We start from the raw sequence: 24,683 nt of genomic DNA on the forward strand, positions 1-24,683 counted from the left end.
TGAGTTAATGGACTTTAGAGGGAAGGAATCCATTGATTGTTGGCTTCAGACACACAACTTTTTTCAGAAGTGGACTGTGATTTACCTTTTAAATGTGAGAAGTACCTTTGCAGTACTGTTCAAGTTTAAAATATACCTAACCTTACGCCCAGAGCGTGGCCAGTAGAAGTCAGTAGTTAATCCTGTAAAAATCACACACGCTTGATTTTTGCTTCTTTTCCCAGTTGCTGAAAAAAAATGATGCCACCCCCCACCCCTTTTTAAAATAAGTGTTAAAAAAAAAAAGCAGATATTTTAAAATCAAGCTGCTGTTTCTGTTATGTATCAAACTGCATTTCTACTTCTGCCTTTAGACTTTAAAAGAGAAGAGTGGCTGAAAGCCTTCAGTGTGTGTCTCTGCATCTTAACTGCTCAGCAAAGCTGCAGAGATTTTATAGCCCCCCCACCCCGCCCGGCATCCTGATAAGCTGTTGGCATGTGTTTTGCTTTAAGTATTTTGCATCTACATTTTGGCCACACCCACATCAGTGAGATACTACTTCTAATCTAAAAATAAAATGAGGCAGAGTGAGGGTTTTTGATGATCTGAAAGTAATATTAATCTAGTCAAGGCTTAGCGTGTTATGCTGTATCTCAGTTTTCCTAGTCTGAAAAGGGAGGATCACCACCACTATAGCATGGAAGTAATGGCAAGCTTGATACAAACGTGTTCAAAAATGTTTTAACATCCTCAAGTGTTCAGAAGTGCTTATTAGTCTTCCCTTGTTTTCTTTGCTCTTGCACAGAGCTTGTCCTTTTGGAGTGAAAAGTTTTAGGTTAATTGCTGCTTCTTACAAAGTGTGGTTTAAATAAAGCCCAATAGACCTCTCATGTTTATTAGCAAGAAAAATGAGCCTCTTCTATTAGTATATTTCTGAATTGGAAGCATTAAGTGTGGAGTTCTCTACTGTGTCCGTCAGGAGCGAGTTGGGAAGATGCGTCCTCAGCAGAAGAGCAGAGCCAAGGGAGCTCTGCCTGTGCTAAGGCCAGAGTGGAAGTGCAGGAGGGAGCATTTTGGATGCAGCTGAGATGGGGCTGCCCCAGCCCCAGGAATATTCCTGTCGTGCTCCCTCAGCAATATGTGCAAGAGAGAAGCCTTATCAAAGGGCCACACTACTATGCTGGTAGATTTTCCACGTCGGGGATTTTTGCCTTTTTATTGTTTCACTGTATTAGAGTGTAAGCTCATTGACTGGGATGCAGGCTTTCTGGTATTTATGGTAATTATGTGGTTCTGAAATGCTCAACTTCACAGATACACAGACTCTACCATTATTGTATTCTGGTTACAAGATGATTCACTTAAGTCATGAAATTCTTGATTAAAATTGCTCTAGATGTTTTCAGTAAATCATCTCCAGGGTTTACTTCAGCTCTGTAGGAGCATGATAACTGGCTCTGAACTTACTCATCTATGTAACTCATATCTTTTTAACATACGTCCATTGGGAGAAGGGAGAAATTATGGTGCCACCGGAGTAGGGTTTTGTTTTGCTCTTTAGCAGAAAGTATTCCCTGGAGGTTTTTATGTGTATGAAAATGAACACACTGAACTCACATTTCTAGACCCAGCAAAAACATTAGATCTCCAGTAAGGCTTGTCATACACATGTCCAAAATGTCAAACTGAAAGCCCGTTAGGGAAGCCTTTTCTCCTTCCTTGTGTTTACTAAATTCGAGAGTGACCAAAGAGTTTTTGTTCAGCCTTGTGACAAAGAAAAGAATCTTGAGAGCTTTTGTATGTAAAAATAGATATTTTTGAAGTTATTTATCTGTAAAGGAAAAGGGGGCTTCATTTGAAACTTATAACCTAAAGTGATTCTTTTCAACTTTAGTGGATGATTTAAAATAGCCATCATAATTACTTACTACTTGCCACTTTCAGTGAATCAGTTAATCCTTACAAGACCTCTGAGACCTTGATGTGTTATCAATTTACATGCTGGTATAATTGATTTTATACTATAATAAGGTATTATTTATTTATACTGTTTTAAGACAATTTTAATAGGGTAATCATATTGGGAGGAAATGGATAGCCTGGGGAAAAGTCATCTTAAACTGATTGTGTAGAAAACAGATTAGTTGTTTTTTCAAGGATGCAAGTAACATTTCTGCACTACTTTCATAATTAGAGAGGCACTGATCACAACATTTCAAATCCCAGGTGTTTTCTGAGCCTTGCTGTTGAATAAAGACATGAAAAAAAACGTTGGAAGTTCCTACAGAGGAGCACGTAAGAACTTTCAGAGAATAATCAGAAATTATAAAGATCGTATCTTATGACAAAAGATGCCAGTTTTCTCAAACTTTGAAGCTTTTTAAAATTCAGAACAGTTTTTATTGAGTGAGGCAGTTTGCTTTTATGACCTTTTATACTCGCTTGCTAAACATCAGACTTAAGTTCTGGAATACAAAAGCTTTAATCATTTGCTTCAAAACATAAATTCTCCTTACTGGACAATTGTCAGAAGAGACTTTTTTAAGCCTTAGAAACTGATATGCATTCAGACATCTGCCTCTTCATTAACACATGAATCCCAGAGTAGAGACTGTTGTCAGTGTGTTTTGTAGTAGGAAAGCTTCCCTCAGAGTGTATAACTTCTCTCATTTTGTTTTTTACATATCATGAACATTTCTGCCCTCTTAGACATGTGTCCTACTTGTCAGGGTCTTGAGAAAAGAAACTTTTCCTCTTTTTTTTTTTTTTTTTTTAAACTCACTGAAGGTAATAGCTATTTTGCTGAAACTGTCATAGATATTGAAATTATTGTTCATTTCTAGCTGTCTGTGCTATTTAATGCTGGGTTTTGCTTTCCCCTTTGTTTTCCATGTTATTTTCTACTTTTTCATTTTCTCTCTGATGCTCTAGCATTTTGTGGTTCAGTGCAAATGCCATAAACTTTCCTTGATTTAGTGTCTTCCAGAGACGTCCAGCTTTGTCTTTAGATGAGCTGTATGGTTGCAGAAACACTGTGAAAATGGTTCTTGCATAGTCAAAAATTACCAGCGTAACCCCAATACTGCTATAGTGCTGACCCATTAGTGCAAATCATTCTCAGTTGTGTTCTCACACCTTCCTACTCCTCATAGCTCTGTGAATGGGACTTTTTTAATGCTGTCTTGGTAGTAATAATTTCTATACTATAGAAAAAATATATCAAACTAAAATTGTGGCTTGCATTGTTTCATACCATTAAAACAAAATACTTCATTTTAAAATACGATGAAACCAACTGATACATGTTTACTCTTATGTGCCAAGTATTCTCTAAGTTCCGATTTGCATTAGAATGTATCTTTTAAATTAAACAGTAAATATTTAAATTTAAATAAATATGCTGTTTACAATGTTAACAATTATTTGATAAGTAATTTAAGCATCACAAGATATCTGTTTACAATAAGATAAATGTAAATGGAAATAATGTCACTCATCTACCACAGTTTGTACAATACTACAATTATGCAAGACATGCAGTACTTTTCAGTATTATATCTAAATTACTGATGTGTTGTCTCAGCAAAGTATCCATTGTAATCAAGGTGCTTGTTTAGTTGAGACGTTATGCCAAAATAAGTGGCTAAACTGGAACAGATAGTTTCCAAGTTTCCTTCTTGCCTTGCAGATCAGTTCTCCCCTGCAACCTACCTCTGTGGTTCTCATTGCATGCCACAAACCTTGCACTCCCCCACGATTTTTCTATGATACCTTTTGAATGAAGTGATTTCTGTCATCGTTAACATATGCCTGTGGCAGCCACCCCAAGAGATCACACAGCACACGCTTTTGTATTCTGGCTGCGGCTATCTTACAGTGTTTTAAAACAAAGCTTGCCTTTGCTAGTTAGCCTGAATGAACCTGTAAAACAATTTTGTGATCAATCTCCTAACAGCCCCATAAGTCTCTGTCTGCTATGTTTATACCAGGATGTTAGAGCAGCCCAGGGTTCTGCAGACTTAGCGATATGATTCCTCGGGATGTCTCAAATATGGTCAGCTCCTTGGTGAAGCAGAATGGTCTAGTGCTTGTTCTATTGAGCACTACTGATCAGTTTATATTGGCTTGCATTGGGAAAACTTTCTTCACAAGGGTAAAATATTAGTATCACATGAAATCTGAGATTCCTATTTGTCCCCAGTTTTTATGGCCTTGCTCTAAGTCTTCTTCATTACGATACAATGGGGCTTTCAAAATGGTTGATCAAACATTCAGAATGATGCAGATGCACTTAAGGAATGTACAAACAAAAAACACCAATGTGTTTACTTGAGCAAATTTAAATGCACAAAAGTGTAAAGGTTCATGTTTAAATCTTGAGATGCATATAATAGATTACATGAATGAGATTTCCTTTGAATGGTTTTTCTCCAGTTCATTGCTCACCATGCAAGTCTATATATAAGGTTAGTGTAAACTCACCCATTGGCCAAGTCATGGTAGAGCCTGGCTATGCTCCCAACCTGGATAATTATTTTGTTATTTATTAGACTAATAACTTTTTGGCATGTTATATTGTGCACGCTCAGAACTCACCTAGTTAAGGTTACATGAAAAATCGAGCTCCATTGACAAGATTAAATTGAAGTCATTTTCTCTTAGAGCTTAGCAGGTAGAGTATTTGTGTTGTCAGCAAACAGGACTTTATCCTCTTTCCCCTGGGCATTATCTTGAATGCAGTGTCAGAATGCCAGATGGATTTTTCTTTAATATTTTTTTCTCCAATTTTTATTTTTAATTTTCCGTCTATCACCTTTCAGCTGTCACACTCAATAATTTCCTTGGAAGGAAAGTGCCCCAAAGAAGCCACTGTATAACAGCTCTGCCTAAATGCTGATCTTTTTCAGTAGTAGTTTTGAGCTGTATATATATTACCTGATGTTTAATCCTTGGAACTTGCAGAACTGTCTGAAATATGTTATTTTTCTAGGCTTCTCACTTGCACCCCTCCCCCCCTCCCCAACAAACCACACCCCACCCCCCCTAAATCAAACAGAAAAAAACCCCAGGAAAATATTAATTATCTGTAATACCATAAGGACTATTTTATGCTGCAATTTGCTTTAGAAAAAAAACACATAAATCATATTATTGTGTATACACTTGTAGAATTGAAAAGAGAAAATACAGACTCAGACCAATAAATCAGTGAATACTAAATCAACCAAAGAAACAATCAGTCCTAAATACCCTTAATTGTGAAACGAGTGGTTTCATTTATTTAGAATATAGCAGATTTTAATACTTGGCTAGCCTTGCCACTTACAGAACATGATGGAGAAGGATGTCTACTAATTAACTCCTTTGGAAAAGGAAATAACCCACTTTGAATGAAAGGAAATAATATTCTTTTAGAGGTGATTTCCATGTATATTCTCACATTCTTATTTGAAATTTCTCCGGTTTTCCTGCCATTTTTGAAGTACTATAAAACCCATGGCCAAGGTAAATTTGCAATCACTAAGCCTGCATGTGAATTACCGTAGAAATTATTCCATGATATGTAACTTAAAATTAGTAAAGGATGTAATATTTAAATATAACTTTTGTGTTAAAATCTGGAACTAGGTGTTGTGAATGCTTTCAATGTGTTCTTTAATAAGAAAACAAAAAACCAAAACCCCTTTGATTTCTCTGTGACAATCATGATAAGACTTATAAAGCCAAGAAGTGTCATGAAAGTAACACAATGGCTTACCTGTAGCTCCAGCAGTTGGGGATGTCATGTCATATTCAACAGAGAAAAAGGAAAACAAAACCATGTCTTTAAGGACAAGAAAACAAGTGGTTTGGAAACAAGATGAAACAATCATCCTCACCCTGCTGGAACTTCATTGTCCAGGGCATGTGAAGAGAGTGATGGTTGGCAAGAAAGAAGCATGAAATATATAATTTTATTTATCACTCTACTCCCAGGGGATGGAGTATCAGCCTTTCTTCCAGACTTAGATACTATCTAATATATCATGGAAAAGCTACACAACTTCTTCCTTGCTTGGAATTGGAGTAGAATTGCATTTTACAACAGTCATTAGCGCATGGCTTAATGTTGGAAGGAATATTCTATTTCTTACTAAGACAGGAAATAAAAGTTGGGCTTTCAAGTCTTCTGCCAACTGTCTCTGGCTTTTGCAGAATGGGTAAACTGAAAAAGCTGCTGTCACATGTGGGCGGCAGGCATGCAGTGCAGTTAATGATCCATGATAAACCTGGATAATAAGCAGAGATAGAGAAGGTTTCTCCCAAATAGAATGAGAACTGGTGTTTTTTGGAAATGATCACATTTCTTCATCCTTTTGGTTTTGGTATGAGAAGAATCAAATCTATAACAGTGACAGCCCCCCAAATGGTATGGAGAAGGGTGGCATCTGTGGGGGTGTTGGATAATTCTAATAACTTTTGGAATTAATTAATTAATGAAACTACAGCTTTGGACAAATTGTATCTCTACTCTTTACCTATGGCTCCTGGAGAAAAAAAAAAAAAAAAAAAGGCTACTGTAGGTTTTTTCCAGAACTTTAGGATTCAATAGCTGTATGTATTCATGAGATGTATGCAGCAGATTTTTTGGCTCATCTCAGTATAAACCAATTAAAATAAAATAACTTTAATGTCAAATATTTAATCATGTCAGATTAATTTCCATTAAATTGATTTTCAAATACTGATGTGTCTCAGTCTTTGTTATATGTGATTAATGGCATGTGGAACACTGAGTTTTTCTGAATATTTCTGTCATACACGGAAGGTCCTCAAAATCTAGCTAATATACAGTGACTTCTTTTGTATTCCACTTTCATCTAAAATCCAAACTATGGGTTGGCCATTTTGAAAAACTCAAAGCTAAAAGAGCAGGATATGGAAAGCTGCTTTCCAAGCAAGCCTCCATTTAAGATGCTGGTTAAATTATTAAGCCTTTTAACAGAAATCTATAGATTGTAAGATTTTAACTAATTCTTGTTTAGTAGAGTGAGTTGCATATCACACTGAGAAAGAGTGCTTGTGAAAAGCCTTTTAAGTTTTTATACTTGCTGGTCTATTTTAGCTTTGTAAATGGTATAATATATTTATCCTTGTACAGGTTGTATAGATATGTATGATCTATGAATGCATAGATTTATGTCTAAATATTATTTATATTGATTTACTCTCAAATGGATAGTTAGGACAGACTGATGTTTAAATTAATGAGATTCTTCAAAGACACTAAACTTTCGTCTCTTTCAGTTAAGAAACACATCACAAACTGTTGCCAAGTGTTAAGGTTATTTAAGAGGTTAAAAAGTAGTCTTCACTGTTTGTTGCCTTCAAAGCTTGATAGAATTTCTGGTTAAACTAGTTCGTAAAGAAATCAATAATTTTATCTAAATTGCTTTTGCTTATCTGGTTATAGTTCTGCACAAAATAGGCCAAATACTCTTCAGGAATCTGTAACAGGCAGACAATAATTTCTTGTTCAAAATAAGTCACTGCTAACTTTATATGTCCATATTAAAGTATGCAGAATTTTACAAAACCTGCTCTGATGTGCATTTGTAAAATTCAGCATAAAGCAAATATTTTTCTTTAGGAAGTGCCAGTCAGTACACATTGGGTAAGCAACAACAGCTGCAGTTAATATTCCTGTGAAGTAAAAACACTTTTAGTTTGTCAAGGCCTAAGTTCAGCACTGATAGCAGTTCTTGAACTGATGGAAATAAGCTAAACAGAGAGAACATCATTAAATAATTATCCAGGGAATTTTTAAGTCTAGAGAGCTTTGTATTAAAAATAGTGCATACATTGTTTATGTTCAGGGCGTTTGTTGAGCTGCCCTTAACATTTTTAGGGCAGCCAGAGATCTGAGGTAATACGGACTTTTCTTGAGACATGTTGGTAAATCTGGTTTCAGAAATGTTCCTGTACTCTGAGTATAGAGGGAATCTGAGAGATGATAAAAATACCTTGCTTTTCTATTCTAGATGGAGATACATGTAAGAGTTAATCAGTGGATTGATAGATATGTTAAAATATTCAAACCTCGTAATTTTTATGCTGAATGTGAATTCTGAATACTGAATGTGAGTTTCTTTTGCAGTATGAATACTTCAATGCTGTGCTCATAAATGAACGAGATGAAGAAGGAAACTATCTGGAGCTGGGGAAGGAGTTCATTCTAGTGCCAAATGACCACTTCAATAACTTGCCTGTGAACATCAGTCTAAGTGATGTCCAAGTACCAACCAATATGTACAATAAGGGTAAGAAAAGAGCTGTTTTATTTCACCATTCCACTGGCTGAATATAGGAACTTCCTTGCTTTTAAAATGAAGCTGTTGATTAACTATACATTGTGTGTGTTTTCCAGTTTGTAATTAAACTGAAATTTCAGTGGAAGAATGCTTGAAGTATGGCAGTTTTGTAGTATCTCTTGCTCTGTGGCAGTTTAGCAATTTAATATGGTCAATGATCTGCATATTAGACTTGCATGAATTCTGTCATAGAATATAGCAGAATATGTTTATTCTTATGAATTATTTTCCAGAATCTCCAAGTCAGTTGATCAGATCTTACGTTGTCACTTGCAAGTTACATTCTGTCTTTGCTGAGAGCTAGAAGTGTCTTTGAAAGATACGGGGTAGATGGGAGGGGAATATTTTTTTAGAGTTATGTTGTCAAGCTTCTGGGAATAATTGTAGCTGTATATGACTATATACACAGCTGCTGTGAGTTTTCAGATAATATTTAGGAGGAATAAACTACATTAAAGTTTCTACTCCATGACTATTTGTCATAGGTGCCGGATAGCACATAGCACTAACAAATAGCTACATTAGATAATAGGAGTGATGGACTTGGGTCTTAAAATTGGGAATGCAAACTGAACTCAGGTACACACTCATTTTCCTTTTGCCACTTCCCTTTGATCAAACAGAAGAATTTTGTAATTTTACTGTGCTTATGCAGCACCCATCTATTTATTTTTCTCAAGCCAGTAATAAAAGAAAAATTAAGAAGGAAAGCGCCAAAGTTTCCGAACAATGTCTACGGTATATTTGTCGTTGGTCCGTAGAGAGCTGCCTAATCTCATTATCTGGTTCCTCTTCCTTGTTTTAACTATACTAAAAGACAGTTAAAAAATACATTAAATGCTTTCCTCCTAATACATTCCAGGCTAGCAACTGTGGTAATTCATGCAAAGATACTGTGTACTCACAAATGGAAGGAGAATTAATTTGGATAGTTTGAGCTGGTAAGAGAAGCAATTGATATGACAGCTTCTCTTCAAAGTTATGATTCACAGTTGAGAATCTTGAGAAGCCAAAAATTGTACAGTAGTGTCTGAAATTAGGGATTACAAAATAACAAAGCTTCCTAAAGAGTATTTGAAAGGTTGTGAAATGATTAATATGGGGTATTTTGAAAAGATTTGGAAAATGCTTAAAGCTTCCAAACCACTTCTTTTTTTTTGTGCAAGTGCTAATATTTATTTAACTGAGCCTGTCTACAAATTAATTCATTCTAGAATTGCTAAGGAAGAAAAAAAAAAAAAGTATGGTTGCAAAGGGATATAGAGGTCAGCGAATCATGTTTTTCTGGAGAAATAAACTAACTTGAGTAGTTAGTGAGAGCAATAAAACTGAAGGACCTTCAGTTACACGATATGTAGTACTGCTATGTATAGAATACATTTTTATATGCTGATTAATTACAGTTAAAGGCCAAAGTCAAAGGGCTTGTTGCATCTTGTTTTGGCCTCTAATACAGGGACTGCCCGTAGAGATGGGGAAGATAGAGCTCTGTGATGATTCCTGTTTCCACTTTGTCTAATTCAAACCAGCCAAAATCATCACTTTGTGCAGCTGCAGAAAAACGGTTTTTTATCATGTAAATGTATTCCAACTGCTGAAATCTGGTTTGTTGCTGACATTTCCCTTACACATGGACATGATAGTCTTGGCTTGGAGACTGACAATGTCTGGAAATGTTACTCTTACCAAGAAGAGGCCTGTATACTTACATTTTTTGTTGCCCATTTCTTCAGTTCTGTAATGCGGAGGGCTGATAACAAGCTAATTAAATCCTAGCCTGAGGGTACAGGCAGTAGATATTGATAGGTTTACAACCAAGTGTCTGTACAACACCGTTTCTCTAGAAAATGTTGTTCGTTTCCAGATTATGTTTTGTTTTATTGAATTACTAGGCAAACCCACAGCCCAAAGTCACAGTTGAAAACAGACAAGTGTGATCACTGAATATTTAAACACAGGACTCTCAAGTCAGCATAGGAAAATGAACTTTTTATTTGTAAGCTAATTCTAAAGTTTTTCCTTCATTTTGGGTTTTTAGCTGTAGAGATATTGATAATTTGCAATTGGTTCAGATGAGTGTCACAGGACTCATCAAAGGGTTGAAAAATGTGCCTTAGACTGAAAGAGTCCAGGACCTCAGTCCATTTAGCTTATTTAAGAGACGATTAAATGTTTAATTACTTGATCTCTAGTTAATTACTAATGCTAGGCTCTATAATCTGGTTGCCAAAGGTTTAAAAAGATCTAATGGCTGAAATTGGGTTCCATTATTTTGCAAATTGCACAAATGTGGGCTCAGTTAAGGTATGGGGGGTTGTTTGTGGTGGTTTGTGTTTGTTGTGGGTTTTTTATGTTTGTTTGTTTTGGTTTGTTTTTTTAAATGAAGATAGTGGACTATTAGAAGGGTGTTGTCCTATGTCTGTCCCCCCAAGCCCTTAATCAAGACCAGATTCTTTTTTTGTTTGTTTTTGAAATAATGCATAGTCGAGAATTAGTTTGGGGAAAAACTTTGGCCTGGTCAGCTTACGTGATCATAGTGATCCCTCCCAGCTGTTGAATCAATAAAGTGAATGTTCACAGGCCCTAACTAGGCTCTAAATGAGATTGGCTTAAAAATCATGGGGCATAAATACATTGCTATTGTTTATATATCTTCTGTCTCTTTCAGCCTCTGCATAGAAAAGATTACAAATACTGATGGTAACAACAGGACTAAATAATTCCCATTCTAAGGAAACCATCAAGTTTAGAATCTGAAAGTAAATACCAAAAGCAAATTTCATGGCAGTTGTGATGAAATCAAGAAAGCTGAAATACCATAAGTACCAAAACTATATTAAAATTTAACATGGAACATTTAGAAGAGGAAAATGAAAGCCAATAAAAAAGGCTGCCAACCTAGTTTGTAAGCACACTTGTAACATCTTTGAGTACAGATTGCATGCACCTACTATAAATGTAGAAGGAAAAGTAAATTAGTGAATTTAATAAAGAATAGCACTTTTGCATTTACAATACATCATTGTAAAATATGATCCCTGGCTTCTTGGACAATTTCTGTGCATTCCTCCCAGGCTATCTGTCCTTGCTTCCACCCTCTGTAGGCTTCCTTTTTGTGTTTGAGTTCGTCCAGGAGCTCCTTGTTCATCTATGCAGGCCTCCTGGCGGATTTGCCTGATTTCCTCTTTGTTGGGATGCATTGCTCCTGAGCTTGGAGGAGGTGATCCTTGAATATTAACCAGCTCTCATGGGCCTCTCTTCCATCCAGGGCTTTATCCCATGGTACTCTACGAAGCAGATCCCTGAATAGGCCAAAGTCTGCCTATTCTGCCAAAGTCTGAAGTCCAGGGTAGCGACCTTGCTGAGTGCCCTCCTCACTGTCCTAAGGATCTTGACCTCCGCCATTTCATGGTCACTGCAGCCAAGGCTGCCCTTGAGCTTCACATTCCCCATTGGCCCCTCCTTGTTGGTGAGAACAAGGTCCAGTGTAGCACCTCTCCTCATTGGCTCCTCTATCACTTGGAGAAGGAAGTTATCAATGCATTCCAGGAACATCCTGGATTGTTTATGCCCTGCTGTGTTGTCCCTCCAACAGATATCAGGCTGAAATCCTCCATTTAGACCAGGGCTTGTGAAGATGAGGCTGCTCCTATCTGTCTATAGAGGCCCTCATCTGCTCGGTCTTCCTGGTCAGGTGGCATGTAGCAGACCCCCATTATAATGTCACCTGTCCTTGCCCTCCCTTTAATCCTGACCCATAAGCTCTTGGTCAGCTCATCATCCATCCCCAGGCAGAGGTCTATGCACTCCAGCTGGTGGTTGACATAGAGGGCGGCAGCCCCTCCTCATCTCCCTGGCCTGTCCTTCCTAAAGAGCCTGTGTCCTTCCATTCCAACACTCCAGTCATAGGAGCCATCCCACCATGTCTTCGTGATGCCAATAAGATCATAGCCTTGCAGGCATGCGCATGTCTCTAACTCTTCTTGTTTATTCCCCATGCTATGTGCGTTTGCATAGAGGCATTTAAGTTGGGCCCCCCATGAAGCTGACTTACTGGCTGGAGTGGCTGGAATTCCTTTGTGCTGCTCTTCAGGTCCTCTCCCGCTGACCTGCGATCTCTCTCCAGGCTCTGGGCATCTATTGCTGGCACTGGCATCAAACTGGTAGGAGTGAGATGGATAGAGGTTCCCCTCCCCTGGCAACTTTAGTTTAAAGCCCTCTTCACCAGCTTGGCAAGGCTATGACCAAAGATGCTCTTTCCTTTCTCTGACAGATGGACCCCATCGGTCCCCAGTAGTCCAGGTTTCTCAAAGCGAGTCCCATGCTCTAAGTAGCCAAACTCCTGGCTGAGGCACCAGACCCATAACCATTTGTTGGTTCATCATATTCGACTGGCCCTTTCAACCCCCTTCCCTTTGAACTGGGAGGACTAATGAAAAAACTACCTGTGCTCCAGAGTCCCTTACCATGCTCCCAGAGCTCTGTAATCCTTGATACTCCTCGGACTGCTCCTGGCTGTATCACTGGTGCCCATGTGAAACGACAGCAGCGGATAATAGTCAGTGGTCTGTACAAGGCTTGGTACTGTCTCAGTGACATCCCTGATATGGACCCCTGGTAAGCAGCACACCACTCTAGAGAGTGCATCAGGTTGGCACATGGGTGCCTCTGCACCTCTCAGAAGAGAGTTGTCTGCTACTATCACCCATCGCCTTTTCTTAGTTACCTCAGTTAATGTTAAATACAGAAAAGATGCTCATCTTTGGAATATAAAGCCTATAGGGGCTCAGAAAACACTAGTTCAGCATTCCTATAATGCTCATGTACTGAAGGAATTCAGAAAAAAAAGTGGGATGATTGTGCTTTACAGATAAGTGTGCTTACCTGTCTGTCAATACAGACAGACCTCTCTCAGCTCTAGGCCATTTCACAGGAAGGCTGGCAGTCCATTTAAACTGCAGAACATTCTGATGGAATTGGCCTCCTTAATTTTTGCTGAAAATGACTGCTTATTATAATGTTTTGCTTTTGAAATGTTTAAGCACACATTGGGATTCTAAATCTGTCAGTGCACTCTATTTCTTCTCTTTAAGCACGGAGTGTATTCATTGCCTATAGCCACAGGATTTGCAAGGCAGTATCCTTTTAATAAATGAATAAATAATTAAGTAACAAGTTCTGTGATAACTGTCTTAGCAAGTGGTTGCTCTTTCTGCAATCCACAAATTTGGTCACTGGCAATTATCAACTGTGTACGGATTTCTGACAGAAAGTAGGGAAAAGAGTTCTTAGGGAATTAATCATATAGGTATATCCATAGATGAAAAAGGCAGGGAGGAAGAAAGTTACTTTTTCATGTTAGAAGGAAGGTTTAGTTTTGGAAAGCACAGAATCAATCCGAATCCAGTTTGCACAATGCAGTACCAAGGCAGAAGTCCAGGTATGAGAACAAGTGTGTATAAGGCTCTAATTCAGCTGTTGTTTTTTTTTTAATAAAGTTTATTTACATGGGTTATATATCAGCACCAAAGTGAGTTTTCATGTCTCTTATTTTTTATCTCTGTCCAATTATTTTACACTGCAAGTGAATTGGGACATGCTACTGTCTCAGACATATCTTGTATATATACCTTCCAAAGATACTCAGATATACCTTTCTACATAATCAATTGGTGTATTTTAAACAGCTATTGTGGAAAAGAATAATAATGAAAAATGATTAATGATTAGAAGTTTACATAGTTTCAACCTTTGCTTTATTACTTTCTGAGATGCTAGTAGTATATTTAGAAGGACGTAGGAATGTGACATATAATTAAGAAGTAGGCAGTTGCAATGTGGGCTAGGCTTTCTGGCAACCATCCATGGAGAACATGGTTTCTGGCAGTAGGATTGCCACTGGGAAAAAGTAGCGTTCTGTAATGGATTTATGTACACAAGGAGATGATAAAAGAAGGCTTCAGAAAACTCAAATCTGATCTTGCATATGTTGATAGCACATAAAAGAAAAATAGAGTAGCATTTTAACTTTTGTTAGTATGAGAATGTAGGTAGTCTTAACTTCTTAAAATCCTACATATTTTTGTCCAAAGTACGTGCTGTATCTGAGCTGAAGAACCTATTCCAGTTTTATTTTTCTAAGTCTATGTCACCTAATATTTACCTGTAGTTGTGGACAGCAATGACATGTTTTCTGCTATTGAGTTTACACTCCACATTTTTTTCAAGTTCTTGGAAGAGGCTTTATGAATACTTGGCTAAATGTGGATTTCAGAGGAATGTAGGTGAATACTGAAGCCAGGGTGAGGGTGAATGTGTCTTGGTGACATACACTCAAACAATTCCGAAATATGGTACCTGTTGAAAAGTGAACTATAGCATAGTACAGTACCAGAAGTGACACAGAGCAAGATCTCATCTGCTTATGTTAGCGTTGCATATAATCTACAAAATTCAAGGGGATGTTGATAAATACATTATCTCAGTATCAACTGAAAACAGCTTCTGTTTTTGAGCTTTTGCAGTCAGTCTTTGTTGATATGATAAGGTAAACTTTATGTTTGTAGCTTGTAGAAAGGGAAAAGTCCAGGTTCTCTTCTTTTCAATACTTCAGAAATTTCTAGATGCAAGCCTTCTCCTTGCCTTTTAAACTACCTTTCTATTGTACCTTTCAATTTTTCCCTTAGGTCCTCAGAATTGTGGGCTTTTGTATTTTGCAAGTTTTACTCATTCTCCTAGTGTTCTTAGCCATTAAAAAGAGGTGAATTCACTAACATAATTGACTAATTAATTTAACTGGAACTAAATTCTTGTTTATCAAGTACTAGTGTAAACTACGGAGTTGGACTCCTTGAAGTCAATGACATGATTGTTGCAAAATCAGTATTAGACTGCAGTTGCCTCTTCCATCCTGAGGAGTGCAAACAGGCAGCTACTTACATACATCACAGCAGGCACCTGCCCATCTGGAAGATTTTTTAATCCTTTTCCATTTCTGGGGAGTTATTCCAGCATTTCTTGAATATTTTGGGGACTTGAACTTGCAGAACATTTCCAGAATAACTAAAGTGTAAGAATTTGTAATGATTTATAAGGACAGTTGATGCACTATATATTTTCTCAAAAAGTATCAAGTCCTTTGTTTAACTACTTTTTGTTACCTAAAATTATGTAGTTAGAATTTTGGATTTTAAGAAGTTCGGTGTCTACAGCCTCTGGTTGGGAATCAAGGGCACATAGTAAGATTCTTGGGTACATATCTCTATAATTTGATTGCCTTGAATAATTTGGTTTTTTACAAGGGTAAACAATATCTCACTCAGACCTCTAGATACAAATGAATACAATGAAACATGAAGTGATGCAGGCCTTTTTACAGTAGAAACAAAATAACAAAACTAAATGGGTTCTAATCACAGCTGGATACAAAAACCCACTCTGTCTTTACTGAATCTCTGTTTAGAGTAAATGTGCTCAGTGTAAACATTTCTTCACTGTAAGAAATTTAGAGCTAAAGAGAGACTTCTGTGCCTGAGAGCTTTTTCAAGTATAAAAATATTATTTATTTCTAAAAGTCTTATGTCTCAAATCTTCACTGTAGCTCTGCCTTCAGATTTGGTCTGGACTAAACTATTACACACACAGAGAAAACCTTTCTAAATGTTCTTAAAAAACAAAACTGCCTTTTAGAATGAGGTTGGTTTTACTTTCTTAGTTGGGTATCTGCTACCTCCATTTCCTTTTTTTGTCTTCCCAAGAAGACACAAAGAATGAATGTGGTTATTCAGGCCTAGTTTTGTACTAACTCTTAGGTGAACTTTGCATAGTTTTATCCTTGCACTGACCATTTAGGCCTGTACTAACACCTTGACAACTGCACATTGTATTCCTTTTCTTATTATGGGTTTTTTTCCTGCTTACCAAAATACACTTTCTCCTATTTTCAATCCTGAACTTTTATCTCCATTTTCTGTATGAGCTAGTTCTTGCTTGATCTCCTTTGTGATTATGATTATGACAGAGCTTTCTGCACCTTTTTCTGGAGATGAATTACCTATAAAAGAAGTTGTGAAGTGCCTCAAGGCGCAATTGTATGTATGATGTCAGCTGCAGGTTATCGGGGTATAAGAAATTACAGCGCTCTACCACTTGTGCTTGCTGGGTATTACTGTCCCATTCAAACCAGCTGTCATAAGCTGTTCTGTAAGCTCTTCCCAAAACTGGTTTGCTAAAAGGAATCAGATCAGCATTTTTTCCTAGCAGAGTGTGTGAAAATAGAATCATTTTGACAGAACTAGGGTGGGGGTGACTGTACGTGAATCTATCTACCAGCTCTGGACAGTAGTCTCTGAGAGATGGTGGAGGAGGGAGACGCGTGCCAATAGAGGTAGACTGGGGAGAGAGAATAATCTCTTTACTGGGATCAGATCAGATGCAGCTTGAGCAACATGTCTGATTTTGCCTTTAAAAAAAAAAAAGAGAGAGGAGAAAAACAATTTCTCTTGGCAATAGAAAGGAAGTAGGCTTACATAAGTTGATTTAAACTAATGGGAGTTTTTTCCCTTGTTGTCATTTCTAGTTTACTATATATATAATCTTGTTTTACTTGCTGAGTTTTATAATGGAGGAATATTTGCTAGAGGATAAACCTTCATCCTGTTAACACAGTTGACAGTGGAATTAAGTGCATTCTACAGCTTTGCAAGACTTAGTTATTCATTGAGTTTTTTGTATCTATTAAAAGTCATCGAGCAAAGAGTCCAAACTTACTCCCAGATAAACAATAGATTTTCAATTTATAAATCTCTTAATTATTTTAAATGCATTTTTGATTTCATCACTAGTGAATGTCAGAGGAAAAGACATATAGGCATGTCTATGCTACATGGTGGAAAGTTGTGCAGTCTGTTCTTACCCCAAAGGATGTTGACATGTATGCATGATTCACTGGACTATTGCATGGAAATATGCGTGCAAGATAGTTTTGTGACCATGGTTCTGCAACTAAGTTGTCGAGTCCTAGATCAGAAGAATTCTAATATATTAAGGTGCAGCACAAGGTTAATGTCTCTACTTTGCTTTCCATCCAGAGACAGCTAGATTGCAGCTCTGCACTGTCTTCCATTTGTACAGCATATGACATACAGCTTTTGAGAGACACGATATTTTTGTACGCCAGTATTTTAGTGCTCGCTTGTTTTCCCATAGTTTGTTTCCAGTGAGATTCCATTATATAGCCTGAGGCACAGTTTCTCACTTTAAACTCTGTGTCTATTGAAGAGTTTTAGACCTGGCTCAGCAATCTGGTGCTGCTCTTCAGCACAGCACCAAGCGCATGCCACCTCCCCACAGTTATGTTCCATTGCTTTTCGTGGTCTTAAAATTTAATGCTTGTTGAACTACTGTGCTCTGCGTGGGGAGATTGAAGCCTATGCTTCAAAGTTCTGTGGAACTGACATCTACATCTTTTAGTTTAGGCTTTTTGTGCTTTGCTCCTAGTAAAGTCCTGGGGTGAATATTGTATAAATACTTAAATGCCAGTCATTCTAGGTATGCACAAGCAGAAGCACCATGCTGGTACAAATGAATAGGCTTGTTCTGAACAGACTTAGTTTTGGAAATTTTTTGTCCTAGTTTGATTTACAATGATGTCTGTTCAAATTCATTTAAACAGGAAATGTCTACTCTTAGCTTGGAAGAATTCTTAGACTCTGTGAAAAGAATTGATTACTGTCTTTGAAGTGCCTAAGGTGAAATGTTGGTCGGTGTGTGTAAAACCAGGATGTAGTGGGTAATGCACAAAAGGAGCATATTAACATGAGTACATACAGTAAAGTCTACAATAATAACTATCTTCCATAAATGGCTTTCTGATTCAGGAAGGCACTTTGAAGCACTTTCCTGCTTTCCTACTTGTTGCTCAAGCTGAATTAAAATACCAGTGTCTGGGCACGTGTAGATAGTTATTCAAATGCATTTTCTTCTTTTAGAAACTTGGTATCAATAACTGCCCCATCTAAAAGGTGATGTACTCTGCTTTAGGGAGGAAGTATGCTCTGTGCAGGGAGAAGAAAATATGTTAGAATCAATTACCGATTCTAATAATGATATGTCAAAATAAAGCATAAAATTTCCTCAGAAGTGTTTTGTCTGGAAAGTTACTCTCTAACTTTCATTTATAATGGAGAATGGGGCCTATACTATTGAACGATGTTTCAACTTTTTCCTTATATAACTACATTTTAAAAAAAGGAAGTTACATGAACTTTTAGCACAGTGCTTACACTGATTTCTTTTTAATGTTGACATTATTTATACTGAATACATTTCTCTTAGCATTTTCCTACACCTTTGAGTGTCTACCAGTATAAAAGACCAAATTTTCCCATCCTTTGTTACATCAAGCAAGTTATATTTCATAGTACTGCCACATGATTTGGAAATACAGTTTAGGGTCAGTCATGTTTTTGTGAATTTTGTAATTGACTAAGTCTTCATTCCCTACTATAATGTATTTGACAGGGGAGCAGGTGAACAATATGGTTTAAATCAAATATTCATAATTGGCTTTTAAAAATCTCACCTTAATAGCAGTTCCCTCTTTCCTACTCCTGACATTAGATGGAGATACGTGCATTCTGGTAGTTGCTGTTTTGGCACTAGGAAGGTTTTTTTCTTGTTATCAGAATGTCTGGTCTTTGGCAAATACCTATCAGCAGCCCAGAGACTGGTTAGCTTATAAAATCTCTGCTATCATAAATTGGCAGGTGCCTTAGTAAATTATTTCATTTTTACATCATCAGGCCTGGTTCTCTGTTAAACTATGAAATACAGGTACGTTATGGGGAAGATCTTTTTTAAGGAAGCTGGAGAGTAGTGTGGGCATGGTCAGGTGAAAAATTATTTCTCCAAATCCTTTTTGTTTGAGGTGTTAATAAAAAAAGAGAGAGAGAAAAAGTAAAAGATGACATTGGATTGCAGGTTGTCATGTATCTATCCAGGTATATTTAGATAATGAAGTAGTAGCCTTAGTGCAAGATGTTGCTGTATCTTTACTGACAGAGCAGAAGGATGAAGACAAAAAATAAAATTTGATGGTCAGTTTTATACAGTCCAAGAGTTAATCTGCTGCTTTGAAAAATAAAAGCAATAATATAAATTTTAACTTAAAGAAGGTGTCTGACTCTCTTCCGTCTGTTCTTTCCATCCTCATACTGCGGCATAGCTGCTGTTCTGGTGTTTTTGAAGTACAGGAAGGGATTTTATCAGTGGTCTCCATAACTGCAGAGTTTTTCTGTGATGGTTGCTGGAGTCCACGAATATTTTCAAGCATTTCTGTCAACAGGAGGATATGGTTTATGTCAACTCAGCTAACAAACATAAGGCACACAATATGTCACTGAGAGTCTCAAGCTATGTCACCAGCATTTTTAAAAAATGGCTCATGAATGTAAAATACAATTGAAAGTTCAATAACATGTAAAAAGATAAAGAAGTCTTCATTAATAATAGTCTAAAATCTTTTTTCTTTAAATTAATACAACACCAAGACTAATTCCACACCATTGGATTTGAAATACGTTCAAGTATTAGCAACTGTTTTGATTCTGTAACAGTGATCACTCTGAGTAAATATGGATTTATAAAAGTGATTAAAAAGTATATTACAAGTCTTGAAGTATATTTGGAGTTCACTCATTTCAGAGACAAGATGACTATAAATATCCTATATTTTCCTATGGATTTCAATTCAATTTTTATTATTGCTCTAATTTATTTTTACAATTCAATTGCTTTCCATGTGAAGAGCCCATATTTAGCATTCTTCTATGACTTAGTATATTTGATTTGGTCTTTTTTTACAGGCTTGTGCTACTCTTCTGCAGAAATAGGCTTTATCTCTTTATCCTATAGCTTTGCTCATTACATGATTATTTGTAGCACATGTACTGTCTTTTGTGCCTCTTTGTGTCTCTTGTCACCTATCATTTACTGGCTGTTGAAAGTATAGATTTTATCATGTGACTTAAATCTTTGTTTAAAAGCTTTATGTTATGGTTATTATTACTACTATGGAAAATTGGCAATCAATTATTTCTGTACTCTCATATTATTTTCTGGTTTGTATGTCATAGAACCATAGAATAGTTTGGGTTGGAAGGGACCTTTAAGGGTCATCTAGTCCAGCTCCCACTACAATGAGCAGGGACATCTTCAACTAGATCAGGTTGCTCAGAACCCCATCCAACCTGACCTTGAATGTTTCCAGGGATGGGGCATCTACCCACCTCTCTGGGCAACATGTTCCAGTGTTTCACTATCCTCATCGTAAAAAGTCTTCCTTGTATCTAGTCTGAAACTACCCTCTTTTAGTTTAAAACCATTACCCCTTGTCCTTTCACAAGATGTTTTTTTTCTTTTCTTGCAGTTGTTTTCTTCCTTCCTATACTTCTATCTTCATAATTGCTAATACTTTAAGAAATTATTTATAAACAGTATGAATGCAATACAGCTTTGAATAATTGTGAACTCAGTGTCTTTAGTAACAAAAGCATCAGGTCTAGTCTGTGCTTTTCTGCTTACCGTGTTTACTTCTTGAATGCTGGAAACATTGCAAAAGTAGATCTTAGACTTAGCCTTCACAAATTGTCTTTAAGTTTTGCTTGAACAATTTAGAGACTGGTAAAGAATATCACCTATGTCAAATGGCATTTCCATTGCATGATTTTCACTGCATGTTAAAAAATGAGTTTATGCACTACAAGTCAACAAATGCAGACTCCAATCAAAAGTTTTGCTTGCATAGGAAAAAAAATCTGCTGCATGTAATCGAGCCTTCTCTAAAAGATATTGAAACGTGATGAACCACAACCATTTTTTGATTAAGTGAGTTTTTTTCAATTTGGTACTTAAAAAGAGCTATGAATATCGTTCAGTCACACTTTCCTATCAATGCCTTCCAAGTGGCTGTCAAAATCGAGATTACCTATTTTCTAGAATATTAGAATCAAAAAAAATCATTTCTCAAGGGATGCAGAAAGATTATAATCTGCAGCTGGCAGATATGTAAAACCCTTTTCCTGCAAGGTGTGAAATTAAGAAATAAAATCTTGTCTGTCACTGTCGCATATGATTTTATGGACTATGCTTCTGAAAATTCAACATCCTGGAGTTGTTTTTTAAATAGTCATGGCCACATATTGTCCTGGACCACTATATTTATATTTTGAAATCCTTCCCCTGACTTATTTGTCTTCATATTTTAAGATCTCTAGGACAGTGTTTGCACTGTCTTCTTAACTTTGGTCATTGTTTAATTTAAAAGGAACTTTCAGTCTAACTGATTTAGTCAAGGTTGCAGAGAATTTCCTATCTTCCCATATTCCTTTGTTTTAACTCTTACTGGCTATTGGACAAAGATGCACAGACTTCTCCACTTGTTCCATCTGGTTTTGCTCAAATTCTGCCTCAAATCCAATTCCCAGGGTCTACTCAGGCTGCTGCTTTGTTCTTGCAAAGGGCTTTAGCTTCACAGATTTTTTTTTTTCTTTTTTTCAATTCACTGTCTTTAACAGCAAGCCTTTTGGAAATGTTGGCATCACCATGCAAGATGTATACTGTGCTTTATCTTCCTTGTATTCTAGTCCGTCTGTCTCTGGCTGTGGATCTAATCTGTATGTTTCTAATACATCCAAATCACCATGGCAACTAGATGTCAGATACAGGCTACATGATAACATTAGGTTTTTCCTCTAAAAAGCCCTACTCTCTACCACTCCTTATTCAGGAGCTGTTGCTTAGTTACTTGGGGTTGGGCTTTGCCTTTTGACAAATGTGAGCCAGTGAAGGTTTGTTAATGCACACTATCTCAGGTACGAAATTAAGAGGCTTTTTGACCTGAGACACCTCTGTTAATCATGATGCCTCCCCTACTTCATTGTTGCTTCCAGGGGCAAGAAAATGAAAATAATTTAACATTGGCCTATAATGGTAGAAAATTACTTTGTCTCCTCTTTTATCTTTCCTTTTTCTATATTATTGTCTCTGATGAGTATTAACTTCTCTGATGACCGATTAGAAGCTGTGGAGCCACCGTTTTAGCTCCCATTGTGAACGGTTGGAAGCAGCAGCTACTTAATGCTGTTATTCCTGTCCACTTGGGCCTGGGTACTAGGTAACCCATATAGGAATGTATAAAGGCATATCCACAGTACACATTGGAGCTCAACTGAGAGCATTAAAAGGCAGCAGAGTGTGGAGTTGCAGATAATGAATCCTGCTATAAGGCTCCTCATTAGCTCACGCTTGCTGCCATGCTAGTTCAGCTCTGTGACTTCCAGCACTGGAATCAGTACCTCAGAACGGTCCTGCACTGCATTTACCTGCGTATATGTGTAAGTGGGCTCAGTGTGAATGCAGGGAGGTCTGTTGCCTCCAGTTTCATAAGCATTAAGTTCACAGTGGGTCCCACTGACTACCTCTAGAAAATGTCTCAGGTTTGTATGTTCAAACTGAATTTTGTCCTCACTTGCTGCAACTCACCTGTTTTACTTTGAGGGATGTTATTTTGGAATGGCAAATAAGAGAAATTGCGTGTGTGAACCCTTTGAACTGTAGGGGAAGAGTGTGGACTACAAAGAAAAAATTTTCAAGAATAAAGTAAACGAAGCACAAAAGCAAAAGTATCACTAGACTTGAGAATACAAATAAGAAGCAAGGCAATGGCAACCTCTCTTTGAATCGTAGTGAATTTACTGAACTTGAAGAGAGTACGTTTTAATCTACAGTTAACTGAGACTTTTTTTAACTAGTTTTAACCCAAGCACTACTACTGTCTATACTCTCACCACCTCTGATTTGGAGGCATGTTGTGTTTGGAGTGCTTACCTGAATAGAAGTCCGATAAGTTATTTCAGCTTCATTTTTGATTATCCTGGGGATTACCTACTTTACCCAAGCATCCCTTAAGTGAAGCAAGTTGTCTTCTCGCTTGTTTACAATTAGCATCACTGAATTAAAAAGAAACTTTAAGCATGTCAGCACTGAAATTATGGGATCTGTCCTCAGGCAGTCACAACTGCAGAACCAGTAAGGAGACAGTTAAACGTGTTGGACTAGCTTAATTAGTGTTGCTTCATCCAGCTGCATTTGGCTTTTAAAGATACATGTTACTTGCTTGAAAGGTCAGTCTGGAATGCAATGGTGAAAAGCTCTTACAAGAACTATACCTTATATTGCAGGATAAAAAGGGAATGGTATGAATTATCATTTAGACATACATTTTTTAAATTTAAGAAAAGTTTGAAACTCACTTTCTCAAAAAATAATTTATAAACATAATTCCTCCTCTTTGTGAGACTGAAGTGGTTTTTTGTTGCCTTGTGGATCAGTTTCCTACCTGGAGCAGAAGTTAGTGCCCAAAGCCAGACATTATTTATTTAATGTGTGTGTCTGCAAAAAGATTCATTCTTTTTCTTTCAGCAGCAATAGGAACAAATTCCACCCAAGCAGGTTTAAGAAATATCAATTAGGGCATCATTGTCCTGTCCCAAAAGCAGTTGCCTTTGTCTTGCATCAAGTGCAAAGAAATTTAGTTGCTTTCAACATACAAGGTGTCCTCCTCCTTACCCTTATTCTCTGCATTTTGAGTCTGGAAAAACATTGGTTTTGAGGTTTTCTTGATGCTCTCTTCCGTTTTTGTGTAATCACTATGTAACCTGAAGAAAGGTTTGAGCCTATCAAAAAACCCCAAACCAACAACAAACAAAAACCCCACTGTACATCTATTGTCTACAGCTATATACAAGGGTGTGTGTAAATGTATATATATTATACACTAAACATGCTATTGGTATTATATGCCTAATTATTCTCTGAGAGCAGTTATTTCCACTTTCTATCTGTGTCTGTGGAGAATTTCTGGTAGGCTTTCGCTCATCATTAGCCTCTAGTGTGCAAACTGTTCCCCTCTTTTCCCATAGTAATATACCTTTAAAAAAACAATGAAAATGAATTATAATTGGATTGTTCTCTTTTTAAAGTGCTAACTTTCCTTACCTGTGTCTATTTCCTTATTTTAATAGGGAATCAGGGTATGTTCTGTTATTGGCTTAAGATAACAAACAGGGAGAAGTACCCAGGGTATATTTTAGTGTGGAACATTAATGAAAATAATCTCGTGATTTGATACAAGATTATTTTTAATGGACTGACTTTATATGCTAGGAATGCGTTGGGGAGCTTTATTTGTTTTTCAGTTTATTTTGCTTTATTTAAAGATTTTTCAAGACTTTTTCTCCATGAACTATGTTGGAAAAGCATTCTTGATCTGTAAACTTAGTGGTAATTGACGT

The 24,683-nt window shown here is 36.9% G+C and overlaps 1 protein-coding gene across 5 annotated transcripts in view; it reads left to right on the forward strand.

The window, feature by feature from the left end:
- The window catches only part of CACNA2D3 (calcium voltage-gated channel auxiliary subunit alpha2delta 3), a 478,462-nt gene that overhangs the window by 176,401 nt on the left and 277,378 nt on the right, over nucleotides 1-24,683 (forward strand). For all 5 annotated transcript variants that reach the window (XR_008233512.1, XR_008233513.1, XM_052777209.1 and 2 more), the window contains one exon: nucleotides 8,118-8,280. Coding sequence is in view for 3 of the 5 variants with exons in the window: in XM_052777209.1 (XP_052633169.1) it covers nucleotides 8,118-8,280 (163 nt within the window). In the remaining 2 variants the exon portion in view is untranslated. The remainder of the gene's footprint in view (nucleotides 1-8,117; nucleotides 8,281-24,683) is intronic.

The sequence above is a fragment of the Harpia harpyja genome, chromosome Z (genome assembly GCF_026419915.1).
Source record: "Harpia harpyja isolate bHarHar1 chromosome Z, bHarHar1 primary haplotype, whole genome shotgun sequence".
Lineage (NCBI taxonomy): Eukaryota > Metazoa > Chordata > Aves > Accipitriformes > Accipitridae > Harpia > Harpia harpyja.